Source organism: Oryza sativa, chromosome 3 (assembly GCF_034140825.1).
Source record: "Oryza sativa Japonica Group chromosome 3, ASM3414082v1".
Classification (NCBI taxonomy): Eukaryota; Viridiplantae; Streptophyta; class Magnoliopsida; order Poales; family Poaceae; genus Oryza; species Oryza sativa.
In genome coordinates this window covers 7334508-7353137 of record NC_089037.1, presented here as the reverse complement: position 1 = coordinate 7353137, position 18630 = coordinate 7334508, and the positions used below count along the sequence as shown (strand labels likewise).

Sequence of the window (18630 nt, the reverse complement as noted above, 5' to 3'; positions counted from 1 at the left end):
CAAGGCTGCTGACTATAGGTTGCTATCTTGATTCTTGCAGAGTGAGAGACATCCATTGATCTTGTAAATCTATTTTATTATCCCATTTATTTTTTAAGAAAAATCCATTTTTCACCTGCATCTTGTGATAAACATATTTGTAGCTGTATTAGAACATGAATGATTAGGTTACTTCATCAAGACTGTACCTCCAAATATGAAAACACCTGAAGTTTTCTTCAGAAATAAGGTCATATAGGACTATAGGAGTATCTGATGTACATCCACATTCGAAGGTAGACAATGTGTGTACAGTTTTTCTTTTTTTTTTTGGGAGAACTACAATGTGTGTACAGTTGTTTATCGGGAGTGGATTTTAATCCCTCGAGGGGCCCCTCATTATTTGCATGTCACTCAAATAGTTATAAAAAAATTATGAAAATATATTAACATGTGATGTATCACTCCACAAACATGCAAGTTCAAATTCAACTTCCACATCTCGTAACGAAAAAAAAAATTTAACTTTGAATGTATATTAACTTGTTTTTTCGTTGCGAGATGTGGAAGTTGAATTTGAACTTGTATAATTGTGGAGTGATACATCACATGTTAATACATCTTCTCAATTTTCATAACTATTTGAGTGACATGCAAATAACGATAAGACATCCCCTTAAGGATCAAAATAGTTTGCCCAGTTTATCAACATTTTTCCGCCCTTGTCGTCATAGTTTCAACTTTCAACTCTGCAGTTTGATTGATGAATAATTGATATTTGGTCCTAAACAAGGGGTATCCCAGAAGATTCTTCTCAGCACAGAAAGTAATTAAATCAAGTTTTTTCAAAAAAGAAATAACTAAATTACAGTAGCACTGGACCACTGGCCATGCTTCCACTTGATAACCACATTAAGCTCTTATCGTTTCTGATAAAAGAAATTAGCAATCATCTTACATCATCACCTAACACCTGCTAAACCATATGGGTCCAATTTTATTCAAGGGAAATGGCGAAATCATTAGATCGATGAGAACAGAGCGCCGTTGATGGACATATGAATAAGTAACTAGATAATGTTTCTATATTGTGTTAATCATCAAGCTTAAAAAGTCCATTCAGTACAAAAGAACTTTCTTGTTAGTGAATATTGCAGTCCTAATCCCTCAACAATCACATCAGCAAATCAGCCGTGAGATGAAGCTCACGAACAAGTTGCATTCTTTTTTATGTGTTCCCAACGAGAGCTTCATTTTACTATACATGTTTCAGCCATATTGAATGGCATAGCATGTACATGACAAATACCATCTTTCATCGGTGACATCAGGCGAGATTACGAGCATATTTTTACAGGAGACAAGACTCCTATCAGATTGTGCAAGTGGATTTGTCTGAAGAATGGCAAGTTGGTAGGCCCTGCCTAATCTTCAGGCTGGCTCTTAGGTCAACTCCCTCTCTGCCTCTCACAAGTCACAACCATGCTGAGCAAACAAGGAAGACAGTTCTGCGAGACTGCAACTTGGCAGAGGAAAGAAGCGGTCTAGAGAAGTCTGAATTCTTCTTTGCCTTCCCTAGAAAATATCCTGCTACAGCCATACAGGTAGTCCAATGTCGCATGATGTCTCGCAATGTGCCAACCAGACGCTACAAAAGCACTCGAAGCTGAGTATGCAACTTATTGAGCTTGAGTTCAGAGCAATGACAACATTGGTCTACAAAAAATATGGCAGTTTAACCGTGCAAGGAGCAAACCTTATGAACTTGCATGATTGAAAGATATGAACTTTGAAGTACAAGGTAATGTCATATACAAATACAAGTGGAAACCGTAGAGTTGTCAAAAAAAAAAAAAAGCGGGGGGGGGGGGGGGGGGGGGGCGCAACCAATGCCACTGTGTAAGTGTTACATCGCCTTGAAAATCCTTGCGAAGCTTCTGGATGCTTTCCTGTCAGGGGAAGTGCGTGTTCTGGTGGAGAGTAGAGTAGAAGGATAAGACAAGGGCGCCAGGGGTTCAACCGTGCTGACATGCAGTCCATTGGGCCATTGCAAAAAATGAATATGGGGTGTTTAGATTCAGTGGTGTAAAGTTTTAGCGTGTCATATCGGGTATTATATAGGGTATCGCATGGGGTGTTCGGACACTAATAAAAAAACTAATTACAGTATCCGTTAGTAAACCGCGAGACGGATTTATTAAGCCTAATTAATCCACCATTAGCACATGTTTACTATAGCACCACATTGTCAAATCATGGAGCAATTAGGCTTAAAGATTCGTCTTACAAAGTAGTCACAATATGTGCAATTACTTTATGCAGGTGTTCAAACGTACGATGTGACAAGGTATAAAATTTTCGGGTGGGATCTAAATATTAAGTGACTCCTCCCCTTCCTTTCCTCTGTATAGGTGAGCTTCCACGTGCGCTCCTCTAAAACCTTGGGTACCGGCTGGTACCTAGGTATTAGACCTTGATACCTGGGTACCAGGCCTGATACTTGTGAGTATCAGTCGTGATTCCCCGAGATACCCCCGAGGGTTGATGACTGATACTTGATGGAGAAGGCCACGGTGCGGACCTTGAAGGTGGTGAGGGCTGGCCAGAAGCCGGCGGACTGACATAAATAATTTTGCCGGCCGATGACACCAAAATGGAGCCTAATCCCTTGCCACCAGCCGCCACCACCACCACCTACCGCCGTCGCAGCAAGCCCAATCCCATGCGCAAGGCGACCAAGCCTCCCTCGCCATCCCCGTTGCCCAAGCGCCAGGCCCGGGGCGACTTGCCTCCCCCGCACACGGGGCCCCTCACCTGCGCCGGCCACCACTCGCCACTCAACCCCGGCCCCGCGCTGGAGGATGCGCCCCAGCTCCACGGCGGGGAGCGCGAGGCGCCTCCCTGTGCTCAGATAGAGGCAGCAAAGCTTTCGCTGGTGAGCGAAGAAGTGGAGGCCGCCTTGTTGCGCGGAGCAGGCGTCCACGTCGTCCCCTCCTTCGGCGTCAAGCCCCCCGACTCCATCTCCTGGATTGCGTCCTCCATGAGGGCGAGCTCCCCCGTGGCACCGGAGCAGGAGTCGGCGTACTGCGGCGCAGCCCTTTGTCACGCCCCGAACTAGTACCGACCGGAACTAGCCCGTGACGCTCCAAATTAACCTGTTAATCGATACCAGTCCCAGGACACAGTGCTGGTATCACAAGAAGACAGATTATCACAGCAACAGATGTCTCTTTATTATAGAGTAGAGGTACAGTCATGTTGGGCTGCGGACAGATCCCGAGCTCACAACTGCATTACAAAAGGGAAGCGGAAGCCAGGACTTGGACCAAACAACACAGGCGCGACTTGGGAACTAGGCCGAAACCCTAAAACTCATCGTAGCCGGCTTGCTCCTGGAAGAACTCCTCATCAGCAGGATCCACTTCATCTTCTTCAGCAACTGGGGGGGATTATTTATATAGAGCAAGGGTGAGTACGGGAGTACTCAGCAAGCCATGGGAAATAAGTGTTTAATGCAGGCTTCAAGGAAAGGCTGTTGTTTTTACAATTGATTTTATTTGAACTCCTTTCTGAAAACAACTAAGTGAGTGCTTCTCAAACGACACGGATGAGACAGTGCGTCTCGTCCGGTCGGAGTTTGTACAATGTATCAGTCTTTAGAATTGATCAAGATTGGCACCCGGCCAACAACTTTCAAACGGCCACCCGGGCCAACAACTTTCAAACGGCCACCCGGGCCTAGCTGATCCCGTCAGCTGCAGATTTTTCAAACATCGAACCCCTTTTCACAACAGCAATTTCACAAGCAGTAGTCAAACAAAACTACGCTAGGAATCACCTCACATCCGCCCATGACCGTGGGCACGGCTGTTCGAACAGTTTGTTAACCTCTGCAGAGGGGGGGTACACTTTACCCACACGACATTACTAACCCGGATCACCCAGCCCGTGGGAATCAGCCACGTCGGGAGACCTCCAAGCTTTCATGACAAGGCATTTCCAAAGCCGACACAGGTTTACCATATGCCGACGAGAGGGGTCCCAGACCAACAACAGGTTAGGTCCCAGACCCTACTGTGCCAGGAAGCCCAGTGGTCCTCCCCGACACCACCCCAGCGAATCCACATGTCTCTCGGCATCAAGGCTCCCCTGATAAGCTAGTTACTCAGCCAGGGGTGTCCCATTTCACCCATGTGGTCGTACTTGTCTTATGTTTGGATGAAATTCCAAGGAAACGGTCCTTAAGTGCAAGAGCGGGAAACCGTACACCCGGTACGTTCCCCGGTCCGCGGTTTTGGAAATTCATTTAGTTCGCAAGCACCGACCCAGGTGTCGGGTTTTCCAAGTCTTTTGTAAAACCCTAGTTTTACCCAAGTTGTTACTCAGATTTTAAGTTTGAAGGCGTCCGTCGATACTCGCACAGGGTGCACGAATATCGAGACGCAACTAGATGGTTACAAGGGGACATGATATATCAATTAACAAAGGAAGGATCAAATGCAACAAATTAGGTAGGTCCGCCAATCTGCCTTGCAGACGGGACAACAGATTAAGTGCGATCCTATCAATGCATAATATTTTTCAAGCAACATAATTAAATTTCAAATATAGGCTCAAGATGTTCAAAGGTGGCTTGCCTTGCTCGAGATCTGGAGCTTGATCCTCGAAATCCTCGCACTGCGGGTCTTCGGGCTCCGAAACTACACGCGAAACGGGACAACTCAACAAACATCAAAAATAAAGCCCTATTAATGACCTCTAAGCGTGCCATTAGATAGATCTCGAGATTTGAGGAATTTTGGAAGTTGAACGGAGTCAAACGGATTTACGGTTGGGAAGATATTGAATTTCTAAGATTATTGGATTTTTGGTCTAAAGGAAAAGGATTTAATTAAATCCTTTTTGAAAAAGAAAAGAAAAGAAAAGAAAAGAGGGAGGGAAAATAGACTAAAGCGCGCGCGCGGGAGGGGAGGAGACAGAGGGCCGGTGGACCGGGCTCACCACACGTGGTCCCGGGTGGGACCCGCTTGTCGATGACACGGTTCACCGTGCGGAGCGAGCACGCGGCGCACGCGCGCGGGCGGGGAAGGGATGCGGTGCACGCGCGTGGTTCGCGGTGGAACGGATGCGGCGGGCCCTCGCGCAGCCTCACGGCTCACGGTGGAACGCGCGCACGAGAGGGGCTGACCGGGGTCGGCCCGATCCGATCTCGGCCGAGCTGGCGCCGACGTGTCGCCTACGTGGCTGCCACACGGGCTGGCGGGAGGAAGACGAAGGCGCCGGCCGCGAATGGACGGCGGGCGGCGGCGGTTTCTCCGGGACGCCTTGCGACGATGGGGGGCGACGGGGCGTACACCGGGATGACGAGGGAGAAAGAGAGGGAGCGAGCCAACGGCTTAGATTCGCCGGAGGGAGTCCGTCGGCGGCGGATTGCGGCGGCGGCGCCCGGCGGAGAGGAAAGGGGGAAACGGCGACGAGGTCACGAGGGGCCAATTCCCGGCGGTGAGAGCATCTACGCAGCTACGGGAATCCGTTGCTAGCGTCGGATTGGGCGGAGCTACGCCGAGCGAGGTCGGCGACGAGCGGGTACTACGGAGCACGGGCGGCGACGGCGGCGAGCACACTGCGAGCGGCGGCAACGGTCGGGGCGGCGCCGGCTAGCTACGGGGAGGCTACTCGTGCTACTACCGAAAACTAAGGGGGGAGATGGAGCGAGGAGGAAGAACAGAGGGAGGCATTACCGAGACGAGGTGGGGCGCAGTGACGAGAGGCCGACGGCGCGGGAGTAATCTCTCCGGCCTCGGGCCGGGGAAGAGGAGGAAGACGAGCGCCCAGAGTCCCCTTCCGCGTCCACGAACGCACCGGCTCTCCCGGCGCTTGGCGATGAACGGCGGAGGCGAGACAGAGCTCGGAAGGCGGCGGCAATGGCGCGGACGAGAAACGGGGAGGATTGGGGGGGAAAGAGGAAGGGAGGGCGCCTGGGTTTAAAGGGCGGCAATGTCGGTTTGGAAACCTACTTTGGGCGGTCAAGGCGCGAGCTGGCGCTCGGCGCTTGCGGCCAAATCGGCGACAGGGCGGAGGGAGGATGACGCCGGCGGGAGGAAAAGGGGAAAAGGAGGGAGAGAAAGGGGGCTCGCCCCTTGCTTCTTTGGGAAAAGGAGGAGGGGAGCGGGGGCGTCGCGGCAGAGGGAGGAGGGGCTCTGCCTCCGTCCCTTGGCGGCTTGCGCGCGGAGTGGCGGGGCCGAGGTGATGACGACGGCGATGACGGCGGGGCGGTTTGGAGCGGAGCGGCGACACGGGCGACAGGCGCGGGCAGGCGCGGCAGAGGGTGACGGCGGCGGCGACCAGGCGGTCGGCCACCACGGCACGCGCGCGCGGGATGCAACGGGAGGCGCGGCGGTTTGAGTGGCGCGGCTCGGGCACGCGCGCTGGCGGCGGAGCCGAGCGGCTGCGCGGCTGCAGGCGGCAGGGCAACGGGACCGGGTGACGCAGACGGCGCAGACGGCGCGGCACGGGCGGCAATCCCGCGGGCGCGCGCGCGAACAACGGCGCGCGGGGGCCGGCTTCGCGGGCGGGGAGCTCGCCAGGGATGGGGAGAAGGAGAGCGAGGGGGTGGGGGCGCTCGGCGCGGCGCTCGTGCACGCGCGGGCAGAGCGAAGGGAAGGGAGGGCGCTCGGCGCGAGCGGCTCACGCGCACGCGCGCGGGCAGAGCGGAGGGGGAGGGAGAGAGGGAGAGAGAGAGAGCGCCGGGAGGGAGGGGGAGATGGGCCGAGAGAGATTCGGCCCATCGACCCCGGGGGAGGCAAAATAGACTTTTGCGGAGGGATTTGATTTGGAAGGATTTGGATCCGGAATTGAACTCGACGATAGATCGGGGATTTGAGATCTTGAGATGGCACGGACACTAGACAACAAGCAAAGAAACAAATTTCGCAATTAGGGTTTTTAAGAGATAATTTTCCCGCTAGGCGCCACGACGGAACGGGCGCTACACCCTTGGGACATGGCGGAGGAGAAAGGGAGATAGAGGGGAGTGAGGGAGACGGCGTCCTGGACGAAAATGCTGTAGGAGGGAGTGGATAAGGAAGAGACGGATGAGGAAGAGGAGAGGACAATGCGGTTGCGGGGAGGCAGCAGCCAGCGGCGACCATCAGCGCCGGCAGGCCGACGGATGTAACAGAGGGCTGCGTTCCCCCGGCGGTAGTAGGAGGAGAGTGCTGTGGTGTGGGCGGGGCCGGCGCAAGGCAACGGGCTGACAGCGTTGGACGTGAACCGGCGGCCTGGTGGGTGCAGGCGGTTGCGGCCCAGGCGGAGGAGGAGACGGCAGGGACGGATCCCCCCCAGACCCTGTGCCACACTGACGATGGGAAGGAGGGGACAGCTGCACCACGGTCCATGGTGCAGGCCCGCACACTCCAGATCGATCTGCTACTGAAGTTGCTTGATGCGACAAAGAACTTTGCCGACCGAGGAGACCGAGATCGATCCCTCTTGACAACAACAACGCAGATGGACGACAACCAGCCGCCTAGAAGATCAATTCCTCCCGGGTGACGGTGCAGACAACGAAAAAAAAAGAAAAATTGGTGGCCACCCCCGGGAGATCAGAACCCTCCCGGGGGCGATGGCGGCGGAAGCGTGAGAGAGGCGACTAGATCACCCGCTCTGATATCATGTTTGATAGTATAGGGAGAGAGGAATACGATCAATTGTATTGAGCCTCAGGGGGCCAGTATATATAGGAGTACATAAGAAGGAGATAAGGAATGATTCCACACAAATCAATCCTATCATAATATGACTCTAACTATCATATACTCTAATAGGTAGGTTGTTATTAACTATCCATTTAGACGGGATTCCGTTTTGTAGATTTTCTGAAAAAGAAAAGAAAAAGGTGATACGTGACTAGGGTGCAAGGATGAATTCCAGAATGTGCTGTTAGGACACCTGTTAGAAGTTAATTAGTTAAGGCTGTAGAAGTATACAGTGACGACCTTTTCTTTCAGTCCATGAGATTTCCTCTCTATCTTCCCTGAGGGTGTGTTTGAAGAGAAGGGGATTAAAAAGATTAGGAAGATACGCAAAACATGGTGAGCCATTAGCATATGATTAATTGAGTATTAATTATTTTAAACTTTAAAAAGGATTAATATGATTTTTTAAAGCAACTTTCCTATAGAAATTTTTTTAAAAAACACACCGTTTAGTAGTTCGGAAAGCATGCGCACGGAAAACGAAACAATCTTTCTTCCTTTCTCCTGCGCTCGAACGCAGCCTTAAGATCAGTGACCAACTCAGGGCAAAAATCGAGACTGTATAAAGCAGGCTTTGCGTCAGGTTGCTAATGGAGCATCATCTACCCTTATTCGGACATGTACAAGTACAACGTATAACCCAAAAAACCGGCCAAATCGGCGGGAGAAGATAGAGAGAGGCCAGTTTGCGGACCTTCCCATCGCGCGTAGCCACCGGCCCACCGCCAGTCCGTCGCGGGCAGATCACCAGGGGCGACAGCTACTGGCACCGCACGGCGTCGGCTCGGAGGCAAGACGGCAAAACCACCCCCATCGGATCGTGCAGGACGGAACGAATGCACGATCCCGATCGAGATCTCCTCTTGTAAGCCTGTCTCTAGGCCCAATAGTTCATAAGGCTGGACCGGGCCGTGCGCGGGGCGTGCCAAGCCGATTGTGGTTGTCCCGGCTTGATTAGCTCGTAAGTCTCCTCCTTGTCAAATCAATGCGTGCGCCCTCGATCGGGAAACGGAGGCATAAGGGGCGGGCCCATTGTAACGAGAGCTGCTATAAAACGGGATCCCGTTACAACGGAATAAGGCATATTAATTATTCTCTTACATGAGTATCATATATATTAGGTCCTAGGTATCACAGGTACCGGGTAATAGGTATCATAGGTATCAGGTATCATACAGCTGGTACCACAACAGGTATAATGTACTATCTCATAAAAGGTATCTCATAAAAGGTACTATCGGGATATCGTTGTCTAGGTTTTCTGTATATGTATATACAGGAAAAAAAAAACCTATACCCATTCAAAACTTAAAAGAAAACTAAACTGAACCCTCCCACCACCCAACATTTCAGGCCTATTAGCCCAATAGCAAATAAAAGCCCACATTTTTAACCCTGTCTCTTCTCCTCACCTCCCCTTCCCATCCCAACCGGTCAACCCTCCCCACCCCAGCCGCCAGTCGCCAGGCGCCCCGCCCAGGCCGACGCGCACGCGCCGTCGCCGTCGCCGTCGCCGTCGCCGCGCCAGCCCAGCCGCCCGCGCTCCTCGCGCCTCGCCGTCGCCCAGCTGTTGAGCTGCCTGCGCGCCTCGCCGGCTCGCCGTCGCCGGTCCCGCCGTCCCGGTCACCCCCGCCCCGTCGCCCGCGGCGGCGCGGCCCGCCGGCCGCCGCGCGCACTCCCGCGTCGCGCCGTGCGCACGTGCCGCCGCCCGCCGACGCCGCCTCGGCGCCTCCTGCCCTCCTCCCGACCTCCCGTCCTCCGGCCTGCAGCGCAGCAGCGGTGAGGAAATAGGAGTTGTCGAACTGAAACTGACTAATGAGGATATTGCTTGAATGCTTGATGAGTGTGATTGACTGATTGTGTGATTGTGTGAAGTGTATTGGTTATTTTAGCTTCATAGCTTGTGAAATGTGAATGACTATCTAGATTAGGATTTAGGAACCAGTGCTGCTTTGCTCAATTGCTCTTTGATATTGTTGTTTGTAGGTTTGAAACATGAAGAGAAAAAAAGGTCCCATGGTTAATTTAAAGAGTTTTGTATGCTCTATAAATTTGATATGTTTTGTCAATTAATAGTTTAGTACTGTACTCTAATATGCTTAACGCATTCAATTTATGGTCAATTCTATCCATTTATGACTTTATGAAATCATGTTTATACCGTTACATATTATACAACTATTAGATCTTGGGTTGGAAAAATTTTTCTATCTTTTACAATTTCGAATAGCCAAGTTGAAAAACCTGGGCCGCCCCTGGAGGCAAGGTAGCCGGATCCGTCATGTGCGGCTGTGCTCCTGCGCCCACATCGCCGGGCGGCTGCCTCGACCCCTCCCGTGATCTCCTCGTGCCAATAACCTGACCAGCAAATCAACAGGTAGCGAGGACACACACTGATGAATATGCTGCCGAAGAGAAGGAAGAGACTTTTCTTGGTCAGGCCACGGCTGCTATGGCAACGACACCTCCATGCCGGCGTCGCCGGTGGCGCCTTCGCAGCGACGCTCCTCTTCCTCGTCCTCGTTCTCCTCTCCACCTCAGCTCCCTCCTCGTCGCCACCGTCGTTGCGGGACAGCAGCGTCGTGTCATCAGGACGAAGATCCTCGTCTTCCTCGCCACCACCATCTGTCAACTGCGACGACATGACGGCGAGCCTGGGGGAGTTCGGCGACATGATGGTGTCCATGCTCCCCAAGAACCTCGCCTTCACCGTCTTCGTGCCCTCGCCGGAGTCGTTTCGCCGCGTCCTCAAGCTGCAACGCCCCAACGACAGCGCTACCAACGGGAATGGCGCCGATGATGACGCCACCTACGCCGTCGTCTCCCGTGTGCTCGGCTTCTCCGCCGTCCCTCGCCGCCTGCGCGCCGCGGACGTGGCACCGCCGCGCCACCGGCAGCAGATGGTGGCGGTGGCGCCTGTCCTGGAGTCCGTGTCTGGGCTGAGGATCTCCGCCTGGAGGAGGGACGTGGACGGTGCACTGGTCGTCAACGGCGTGCCGTCAGAGTGCGTGGATATCGTCAAGGAGCGGGATATCATTGTCCATGTCATGGCCGGCGTCCTCATGGATGCAGAGTTTGAGCGGTCTTTCTCTTCAGAATTTGACAATTGATCAACTAAGCAAATCCTATCATCCCTAGAGTTGTCATGTTGGTTTTTGTGTAACAATTAAATGTACATTGTTTTTTCTTTTTAAAAAGTATATAAATTTACAACGCATAATTCTTGTGCTTGAATGTAGGTAATTCTGTTTAGAGAGATTATTAATAGCCAGCCGGTGAAAATATGAAATAAACTGATTTCTTAATTTCCGGCTTCTAATTTGTTTTTCAATTCAGAATCCGAGTGGTAATATGAATTGTTTTGGGAGCTGAGATTTTGGAAAAAACTGCAGTCACCAAAAAATTCTCAAATAGGTCATATGTTTCTAATTGAAATGCAAAATCGGGAAAATGCAACTTCGAAAGAAACATATAGCCAAACCCGTTTTCCTTGGAAAGGGATACATGACTTGAACTTCTTCGTGATATGTCACTGACATGTAGGCATCTGACTTCACGTGAGAGGATCCCCTTCCGTTTTCCTCATATAGAACAGCACACTATTCACAGGGTCCAACACCAAGAGCCGAACAGGCCGAAAGCATGAGGTTAGTGGGCCGTTGAAGAATTCTGGAGGCCTGGTTGAGCAGCCGCTCCTCCATTCTCCCCACCTCTTCGGCAATCTAGCCGGCGTCCCAACTCCTCGCTGCCGCACCGCGGCGCGCACCACCATGGACGAGGACCGCGCGGTGGAGGCGGCGGCAAGCGCGTGGCCTGGCCCCTCCCGCCGCCGCCGCCTCATCGAGTTCCTCCTCCACGCCTCCACGGTACGGGCTCCCCTCCACCCCCTCAGCTTCCGGCATGGTCCCCTCGACAGCTACCTCACCTCGCATGCCGCCTTCTGCTGCGATTCCTTTCTAGCGGCTCGACCTCCGTCCCGTCGTCAAGTACACCGCGCTCTCCTTCTTCGCCGACCGCCTACTGCCCTCCCTCCGGAGGTGACCCCGCGAAGTTGAGACCTTGGTTTTTGTGGGGGTTAAATTGGTTTCTTATTGTTTTACTAACTTGCTCGCTGTCGCTGCAGGAAGATGGGGTTCTGTGGCGCACGGGGTGGCCGAGCTGTGACCTCCTGGCTGCTCGAGCCTCTGAGGGACAGCAACCTGGAGCTCTTCGCCCTCGTTGCCGTGTGGATCGCCAGCAAGGTGATTCTGTGAGCATTTGTTGAGCAAACGTCGTGTGGATTTATTGCCATGAGAGGTGGAATTACATTCCTTTTTATTTTTCATTTGGTTACCTGTTTAGATTCACGAGCTGAAGCCGCTGTCGGTGAAGAGCCTCAAGGCGCTTGGTGATCGCATCATCGCCGACCAGCATTTCACTTGCCGCGATTTCGCCAATGCTGTGAGTTATCGACGCATTGTTGTTCCTTGTTTGAAAGTTTTCTTGTAGTGGCTAAAAGGTGTTTGCTGTAATGCCACAGGAACTGGTGTTCATGGAGGTAATGCGAAATATATACAACTACATGGCGTGCTCCATTTCATTGTTATATTCCTTTTCCCCCTTCTATTATTTTCTTGTACTTCCATTGTCTAAAAAGATTATCTCCTTCTTGTTCGTGTTGTGGGTTCTGTAGGTAGTGGAATACAACATTGGGTCCTTGAACATTGCTTTTACATACCTAGAGGAGCTTCTCGTGCAATTCAGGTTCTTTGGATTGTTTAATATTTTTTTTATTGTTTGTAATGGACAGTTAGCAGTAGCACCACGTTTTTAGGCCTCAGGGCCAAGTTATAAAACTTGAGGGTGAATATTTGGAACTAATAAATACTTGACGAACATATCTTCTCTTCTAAGTCTACATTTATGGCTTCCACTGTCCACATCTATGTATTTGTGAATTATATTATATGTATATCACAACAGACAGCTGTACTGATTGGTCACTATAATCTGTTGCATTTATTTTACTCACCAAGCACAATCAGTGTATGCCTAGTTCCTTATAGCAGTTCTTACTTTTTAGTGCCAAAATTTTGCACTAGAAATGTTTAAATGTGTCATGTTAGTATAGATGATCTCAGATCATATTTAAAACTAGTTTTGTGATTCACTTGTGTTCTGAGGAAGCGAATAATAAAACAAAAGAAAAAGAATCTTTTGCTTCTTCATCCACTCTTCCCATTGGTCTTCCTTTCCCTTGAAAGACTGTCCTGCCAGGGTATCATTTGTTTTAGCAATCCTGTTTACCTGTATTAGTATTACCATCGCCGGACAGCATTATTAAACTACCAGTTTTTGCTTTTTTTTCTTGACTTCCTGATCTATGAGAAGCTTAACCATATAGTTTCTACTGATATATCACTTAATTTCTTGTCTATTGCCAGGGAAATATCCAAAATAGGTGATCTTTTAAATATGGATGTTTGCATGGAAATTTTGGATATTCTTTATGAGACTGAAGATAGTTCATGGCTTTTTAACTCTCCCTGTCAACTTGCTGCTTCAGCTCTTGTATGTTATTTAATGCAGCATTTTGTTACTGAGATTTTGTATAGACTGCTGAATTATGATTTATATGATGTCTCATTTCTTTTCAGGTTACTGCATATGCCATATCAGTTCCTAAGCAGAGATGGGAGTTCCCAATCCTTCCTTGGGGTAAGCTTTGGCCGCATATTTTACTCTATCTATGTATGTATGCCTGTATGGTCCAGAAGATGCACGTTGCTTAGTTAGGTTATTTCCTTCTCTAGTTGAGCAAAGAGCGTTATTTGTTTCTAACTTGTTCAATATCTGCACTTGGCAGTTACGTTTACGACATCATATGATGAAGAAGAAATCATGAAGGTTGTTCTGACTATTCTAATGCACGTGCTTAAACCAGATGAAATGAAAGGGAAGGGCGAGAGAGATTTCAATATCTGAGGTTTATTGTGAATTCTTTATGCGTAGAGCATGAGTCCCAGTTTTGCCGTTGTAAGCACTATTCTCATGTAACTGTAAGTACTGCTACACATGTTTGTACAAGGTTGTGCAGCCCGTCTATGCCCGACGACCGACATTGACACATTGTTGAGACTAAAATGTTGAAAATGCAAGGGAATTGCTTTTCAAAGATTAAAGAAATGCAAGGGAATTGAAGTAATGATGATTCAACTGAAATTCATGATTGGATATTAAGAAGTAACTAATATTTATGAGTGCCTTATTTTACCAATCGATTCTGTAAATACGTTTAATGCCATATGTTGATGAATAATGCTCACTGATAATTCTGTAAACATGTACAGAAGTATTGTCTTCTGATGTTTCAGCTTATGTGAATGATGCAGCTGTGCCGATGGTACCTCGAGATTACGAATGGACGTCACCTCATGTCTATGTGAGACCATCAATTTCCTTTCACTTGTTGTTTGTGGTAACAACGAAAACTTGAGTTTGGTTTTCAGCCTTGAAATGTGCAATATCTTGTCAAAAATATGAAACTGTATGATATATATAATGCATGGTTAAAAAATTCTAGACTGGTATATGGTATAATGATGATGACAATGACGGTACGCAAATGGATTTTGTTCAGCGCATCAAGGGACAGATGACCCGTCAACTCTCTTTGAGATCAGATATAATATCAAAGATAATTGTTGATTTCCTAATTCAAAGAAAATCCGATGGATAATTGGCGAATGAAAACACATACAAGGGGTCCCAAGAGTCGTTGATCAGTAAGGATCAGAGAGTATTGCTACATCCTACAACAAGCCATTGGATAATCGAACATTCTCTTGAGGAGAAAAGAAGCAAGCAAACGTGTATTCGAGTTTATTGATCATCAAATCAGGCATATATTGGTCCATAGCTAGACGATAAACATTGAAATTCTCAAGCAATTTCCAATCATTTTCCGGCTCCAGGTACTGTACGGCCGATGAAGAAACACGGCTTAAGGGATATATCATTGAACATCTGGTGTGAAGTCAGTGTCCAAGCATGCAACTTGCTTTCTAATTACAATTGTTCAACTAACACTATGTTTGGAGCTTGCTTCATGTTGTCAGAGACAAACAGAAACCAAGAAAGTATATTGAAATGGGATGAACAAAATTAGTTCATAGCTCTATGCCCCATTTGAAACTTCATCTTTTTTGCCTTTACAGCTATTACATCAAACCGAATTGATTTATGCTGCAACCAACTGAATCACGTCATTTTTGCGTTGTCAGATCATTGCACGGGAGCTTCCGTGATGGCGTATGCTTCAACATCCTTAAACCAGGATCACCACCAACCAGGGCACTCCGTCAGAAATCTCTCTGAACTAAAAAAACAGAAGGAAAAACCAGGGCACTTCGTCAGAAAATCTCTCTGAACTAGAAAAGAGGAGAAAAAGAGCTTCCAAAGCGACGATTCTTGTCGTCAGATTAAGATGTATCACCTGAAAATTCAGAAGTCCGGCAGCTCGGCAAGATGGGCCACACGTGTATGCTTTTGTAGCTCCTGCGTCCCTCTCTACTTTGTGCTTATATCTTTTTAATTAGAGCAGTTTCAGACATGGGATTTTCATGCCAATTTTTATCTCATTTTTAGTCAAACGAAACGATTTAGTTTTTTGTTTAGTGTCTGCCTGGAGGCTGGTCCATTTCGTGGACTCAATTTTCTAATATTAGAGTGCCCTTTTATGTTTACAGGAAGAGCAAGCCATCATGATTAACGACCTAGTGCGTAGGATTTGATATGTTTATATAGGCTTAATGATGACCAAAAATCAGTTCATGTTAGCTTGGAAGGTATCAGTAAAGTAAACTAAACCACCGGCGGGATTATTTGTCGCCTTTGTAAGTTGTTGGCTTGTTACATTGTTTAACTTTTGAAGCATTGACTAGTGTACATTTTAAACTAAGCAGAATCCCATGAGTCCCATGATTTGATTGTTTCTGATAGAGCCTTGTATATTGTTAGCTTCCGTTGTGGAGTCTTTAGTTTCTTACTTATCGAAATTTTATGGTGTAGAGGACTGGTTTTAATCAATTTTCTTTAAAAAAACAAATTTTTACGTTTGACGAGGGATATTACACAGTATGGCCTTTTCCTAGTCATGTATTATTCCCTCCCCAACTTTTCTTTTTAACTAATATGAAGGTTAAGAACTTTTTTGGATAAAAAGCATTTTTAATCTCACCAGTTATGCAGAGTTTTTTCTTCCTCTCAAAAAAAGGCATAATTTTTTCACTGTCACCTCTTCAGTTCTAGTATGGGTGGTGTACTACTCTGTGGTGTTGCAATATTCAGTTCTTTTCTGTAGAAGGTAGGGAAAATGGTGAGTTACAGAGGAGAAAATTTTAAAGGAAAGGGAACTTTAATTGTTTTAAGCAAAGTGCTTGCAACTACATATATTTGGTTCTGTAGATAGCTAGGGTGTTGAGATGCTCCCTTGCTGCATGTATTGCAATGCAAGCAACTTAGCCCACATACGTAGCCTGTAACTAACTACCCATTTCATGCATGTATTTGGGAAAAGAAACAGATATTATTTACTGATGAACATGAATTGCTTCTGCATGTGTTAGATAGCCTCAGGTTCTTACTTTAAACACCTGAAATAAATAATTGATCACCATCTATATATATACACATACCCACAGACAAATGATTGTCTAATGATTGACTATGCAAACCCAAAAAAAAAGAGAGAGGAAGGATTGTAACTGCAATATCCAAATTGATCTGAACTGTCCAAATTATGTACTAATCATTGTCAATGTGCAGACAGATACTTACATACGTAGACATTTGATTTTTGTCCAGTTCCTTTTTTTTTAAAAAAAGAAGGTATTTTGTTCAGTGCTTTCTCATTGGCTTGATGATAATTCCATGAACTAACTACAGCTGGCGATGTGAAAGGTGTATCTGAAGCTGGTAGAGGGTCACATTTCTTTCTTTTTCTCTGCTCATCTGTATTTCTCCTAGCGTAAACTGCATGCATATACTAGTATTAGTGCATTACCAATGTGTGGCATGCATTTTGGCAAGTAGCATGCAGACAGTGACACAAGGTCTACTCACTACTAAGAGTGCGACCTAAAAAAAATGACATCTACAGTCTTAAGATAATTGGCTCCAAAATTTGCAAGAAAAGCTAGCTATATATATTCCATGCCCACAAGCCCACAACTAAAGAAAAACTTTTGAGGTAATTAGGTTGGAATTGTGGACATGATAGGCCCCCCGGGAAGATAATGATATGATCATTTGTTAAGCAACCAAATCAAATGATTGGGGGTATTTGATTTACTTTAATTTGGACTGATTGGCCTGAGGGGCCCCAGATTACACCAGTAATGATAGCATTTCCTGATCTCAAAATGGTTGGAATTGGGGACAAACCAAAGCGGGTTGTTTGTTACTCAAATTTTTGGCCAACTTCCGAATGATGTGTAGGCTGGAGCTGAATTTTGCCTTCCCCTGCACTTCATCCACATAGATACTTCACTGGAAAACCATACGTGTCATCTGTTTCATCCTTTCTGTTGCACCACCAACCGATTGAGGCGATGGCAATCTTGCTCCATTTCTTCAACATGTACCAAAAGTGAAGAGGGCATGAATGTATTGATGTGTATTTATTAATAGTCACAAACATATGTGCAAAAAGGTTTGATGCTCTGGCAATATATATAATGTTCCAGATTGATCAACTGATCAGATGTAGGCTTCAATATTTCATTTTGCGATTTCCAAAATTTCCGGAAATTTTTCAGGAATTTAGGTTCCAGATAGGAAATTATTTTGGTTGAAATTTTCAAAAATAAGACAAAATTATTCAAATTTTAATTTTTTTTGTCTGAAATTTCCATGATTTCTGAAATTTTTCTTCTATCGTTAACCCCCGAAATATATTTTATTCCGAAATATAGAACCCTGATTAGATGTACACAAAATCACATTCATGTTCAGACATGAAAAATTCCTTCTGAAAGAAAAGAAATTTATGAAGTTTGTATAATTGTATGTGCACAAGAAAGTGCAGCGTAACCTTTCCTGCAGGCCGTGCCGACCAATGTACAGGTGGACAGGAAGACGTCAAACACACACACACAGATTAACTCAAAGGTACAAAATGACCGTTCATGTTTGCCATGGAATAACTCTTCAGGCTCAGAGGAGTACAGTTTTGTCCTACGCGTGTTAATCACTATCTGAAGGTATTGTATTATTTGCTAATTGCTCCCTCAACCGAAGACGCAAGGGAGCATCAAGCACGGCAGATGATACATTTGTCCTTTCGCTCCTTGTCCATCTGTACAACTGAAAGATCACAAGATCACAACATAAACAATCATAACACACCTTATATTCTGCTCTCTCTTTCCTAGAGGTTGAGAAGTTGGGGGGGTTCATGGATTTTTGCAGTCAAACACAAACTGGGAGTCTGCGATACAGACGAACACTAGCTCCAGAGAAACAGCAAAGTTAAAAAAAAGGGGGAAACTGCATGAAATAAGCATGTGTGAATTGTGAGTTGTGACAGGATAGTACTACTAGTGGCACTTGGATACTCCTATATCAGTTCTGCATTACTACATCCGTTCCAAAATATAGTAATCTAGTATGGGATGAGATCCACTATTATGTCCAGATTTATAGTTTATGATGTGTCTTATCTTATTTTAGATTGTTATATTTTAGAATAGAGGAAGTAGGTTTGTTTGACCAAACTAGAGGAGACAGCGATGGTGTACCATTGCAGAGATTAATGTCGAAGCAATGGACCATGAGAAGAAATGTCTGAATTCCTTCTTGGCAGAGAGACTGCTCACCTCTCTGCCGTAGACAACACATGCCAAATTGGCAATCC

At 47.2% G+C, this 18630-nt stretch overlaps 2 protein-coding genes and 1 long non-coding RNA gene across 3 annotated transcripts; 2 read left to right on the top strand and 1 right to left on the bottom strand.

The window, feature by feature from the left end:
* Positions 1-3194: 3194 nt before the first annotated feature.
* LOC112938300 (uncharacterized) lies at positions 3195-12274 on the bottom strand. Its single transcript, XR_003241434.2, has 3 exons — positions 12070-12274; positions 8431-11983; positions 3195-3418 (listed from the first exon to the last, which is right to left on the bottom strand). It is a non-coding gene; the product is annotated as an uncharacterized lncRNA (long non-coding RNA).
* On the top strand, positions 9160-10956 carry LOC9267393 (uncharacterized). The gene is made up of 2 exons (XM_015777779.3): positions 9160-9515; positions 10114-10956. Exon 2 carries the CDS (start codon positions 10133-10135, stop codon positions 10844-10846), a length of 714 nt encoding a protein of 237 aa, XP_015633265.1. The 5' UTR covers positions 9160-9515; positions 10114-10132; the 3' UTR covers positions 10847-10956.
* Positions 11428-13920, top strand: LOC9271521 (cyclin-J18-like). Its single transcript, XM_015777778.3, has 9 exons — positions 11428-11602; positions 11697-11773; positions 11860-11977; positions 12078-12176; positions 12256-12273; positions 12409-12479; positions 13160-13286; positions 13373-13433; positions 13582-13920. The coding sequence occupies exons 1-9, from the start codon at positions 11507-11509 to the stop codon at positions 13698-13700; spliced, it is 786 nt and encodes a 261-aa protein (XP_015633264.1). The 5' UTR covers positions 11428-11506; the 3' UTR covers positions 13701-13920.
* The last annotated feature ends 4710 nt before the right edge of the window (positions 13921-18630 follow it).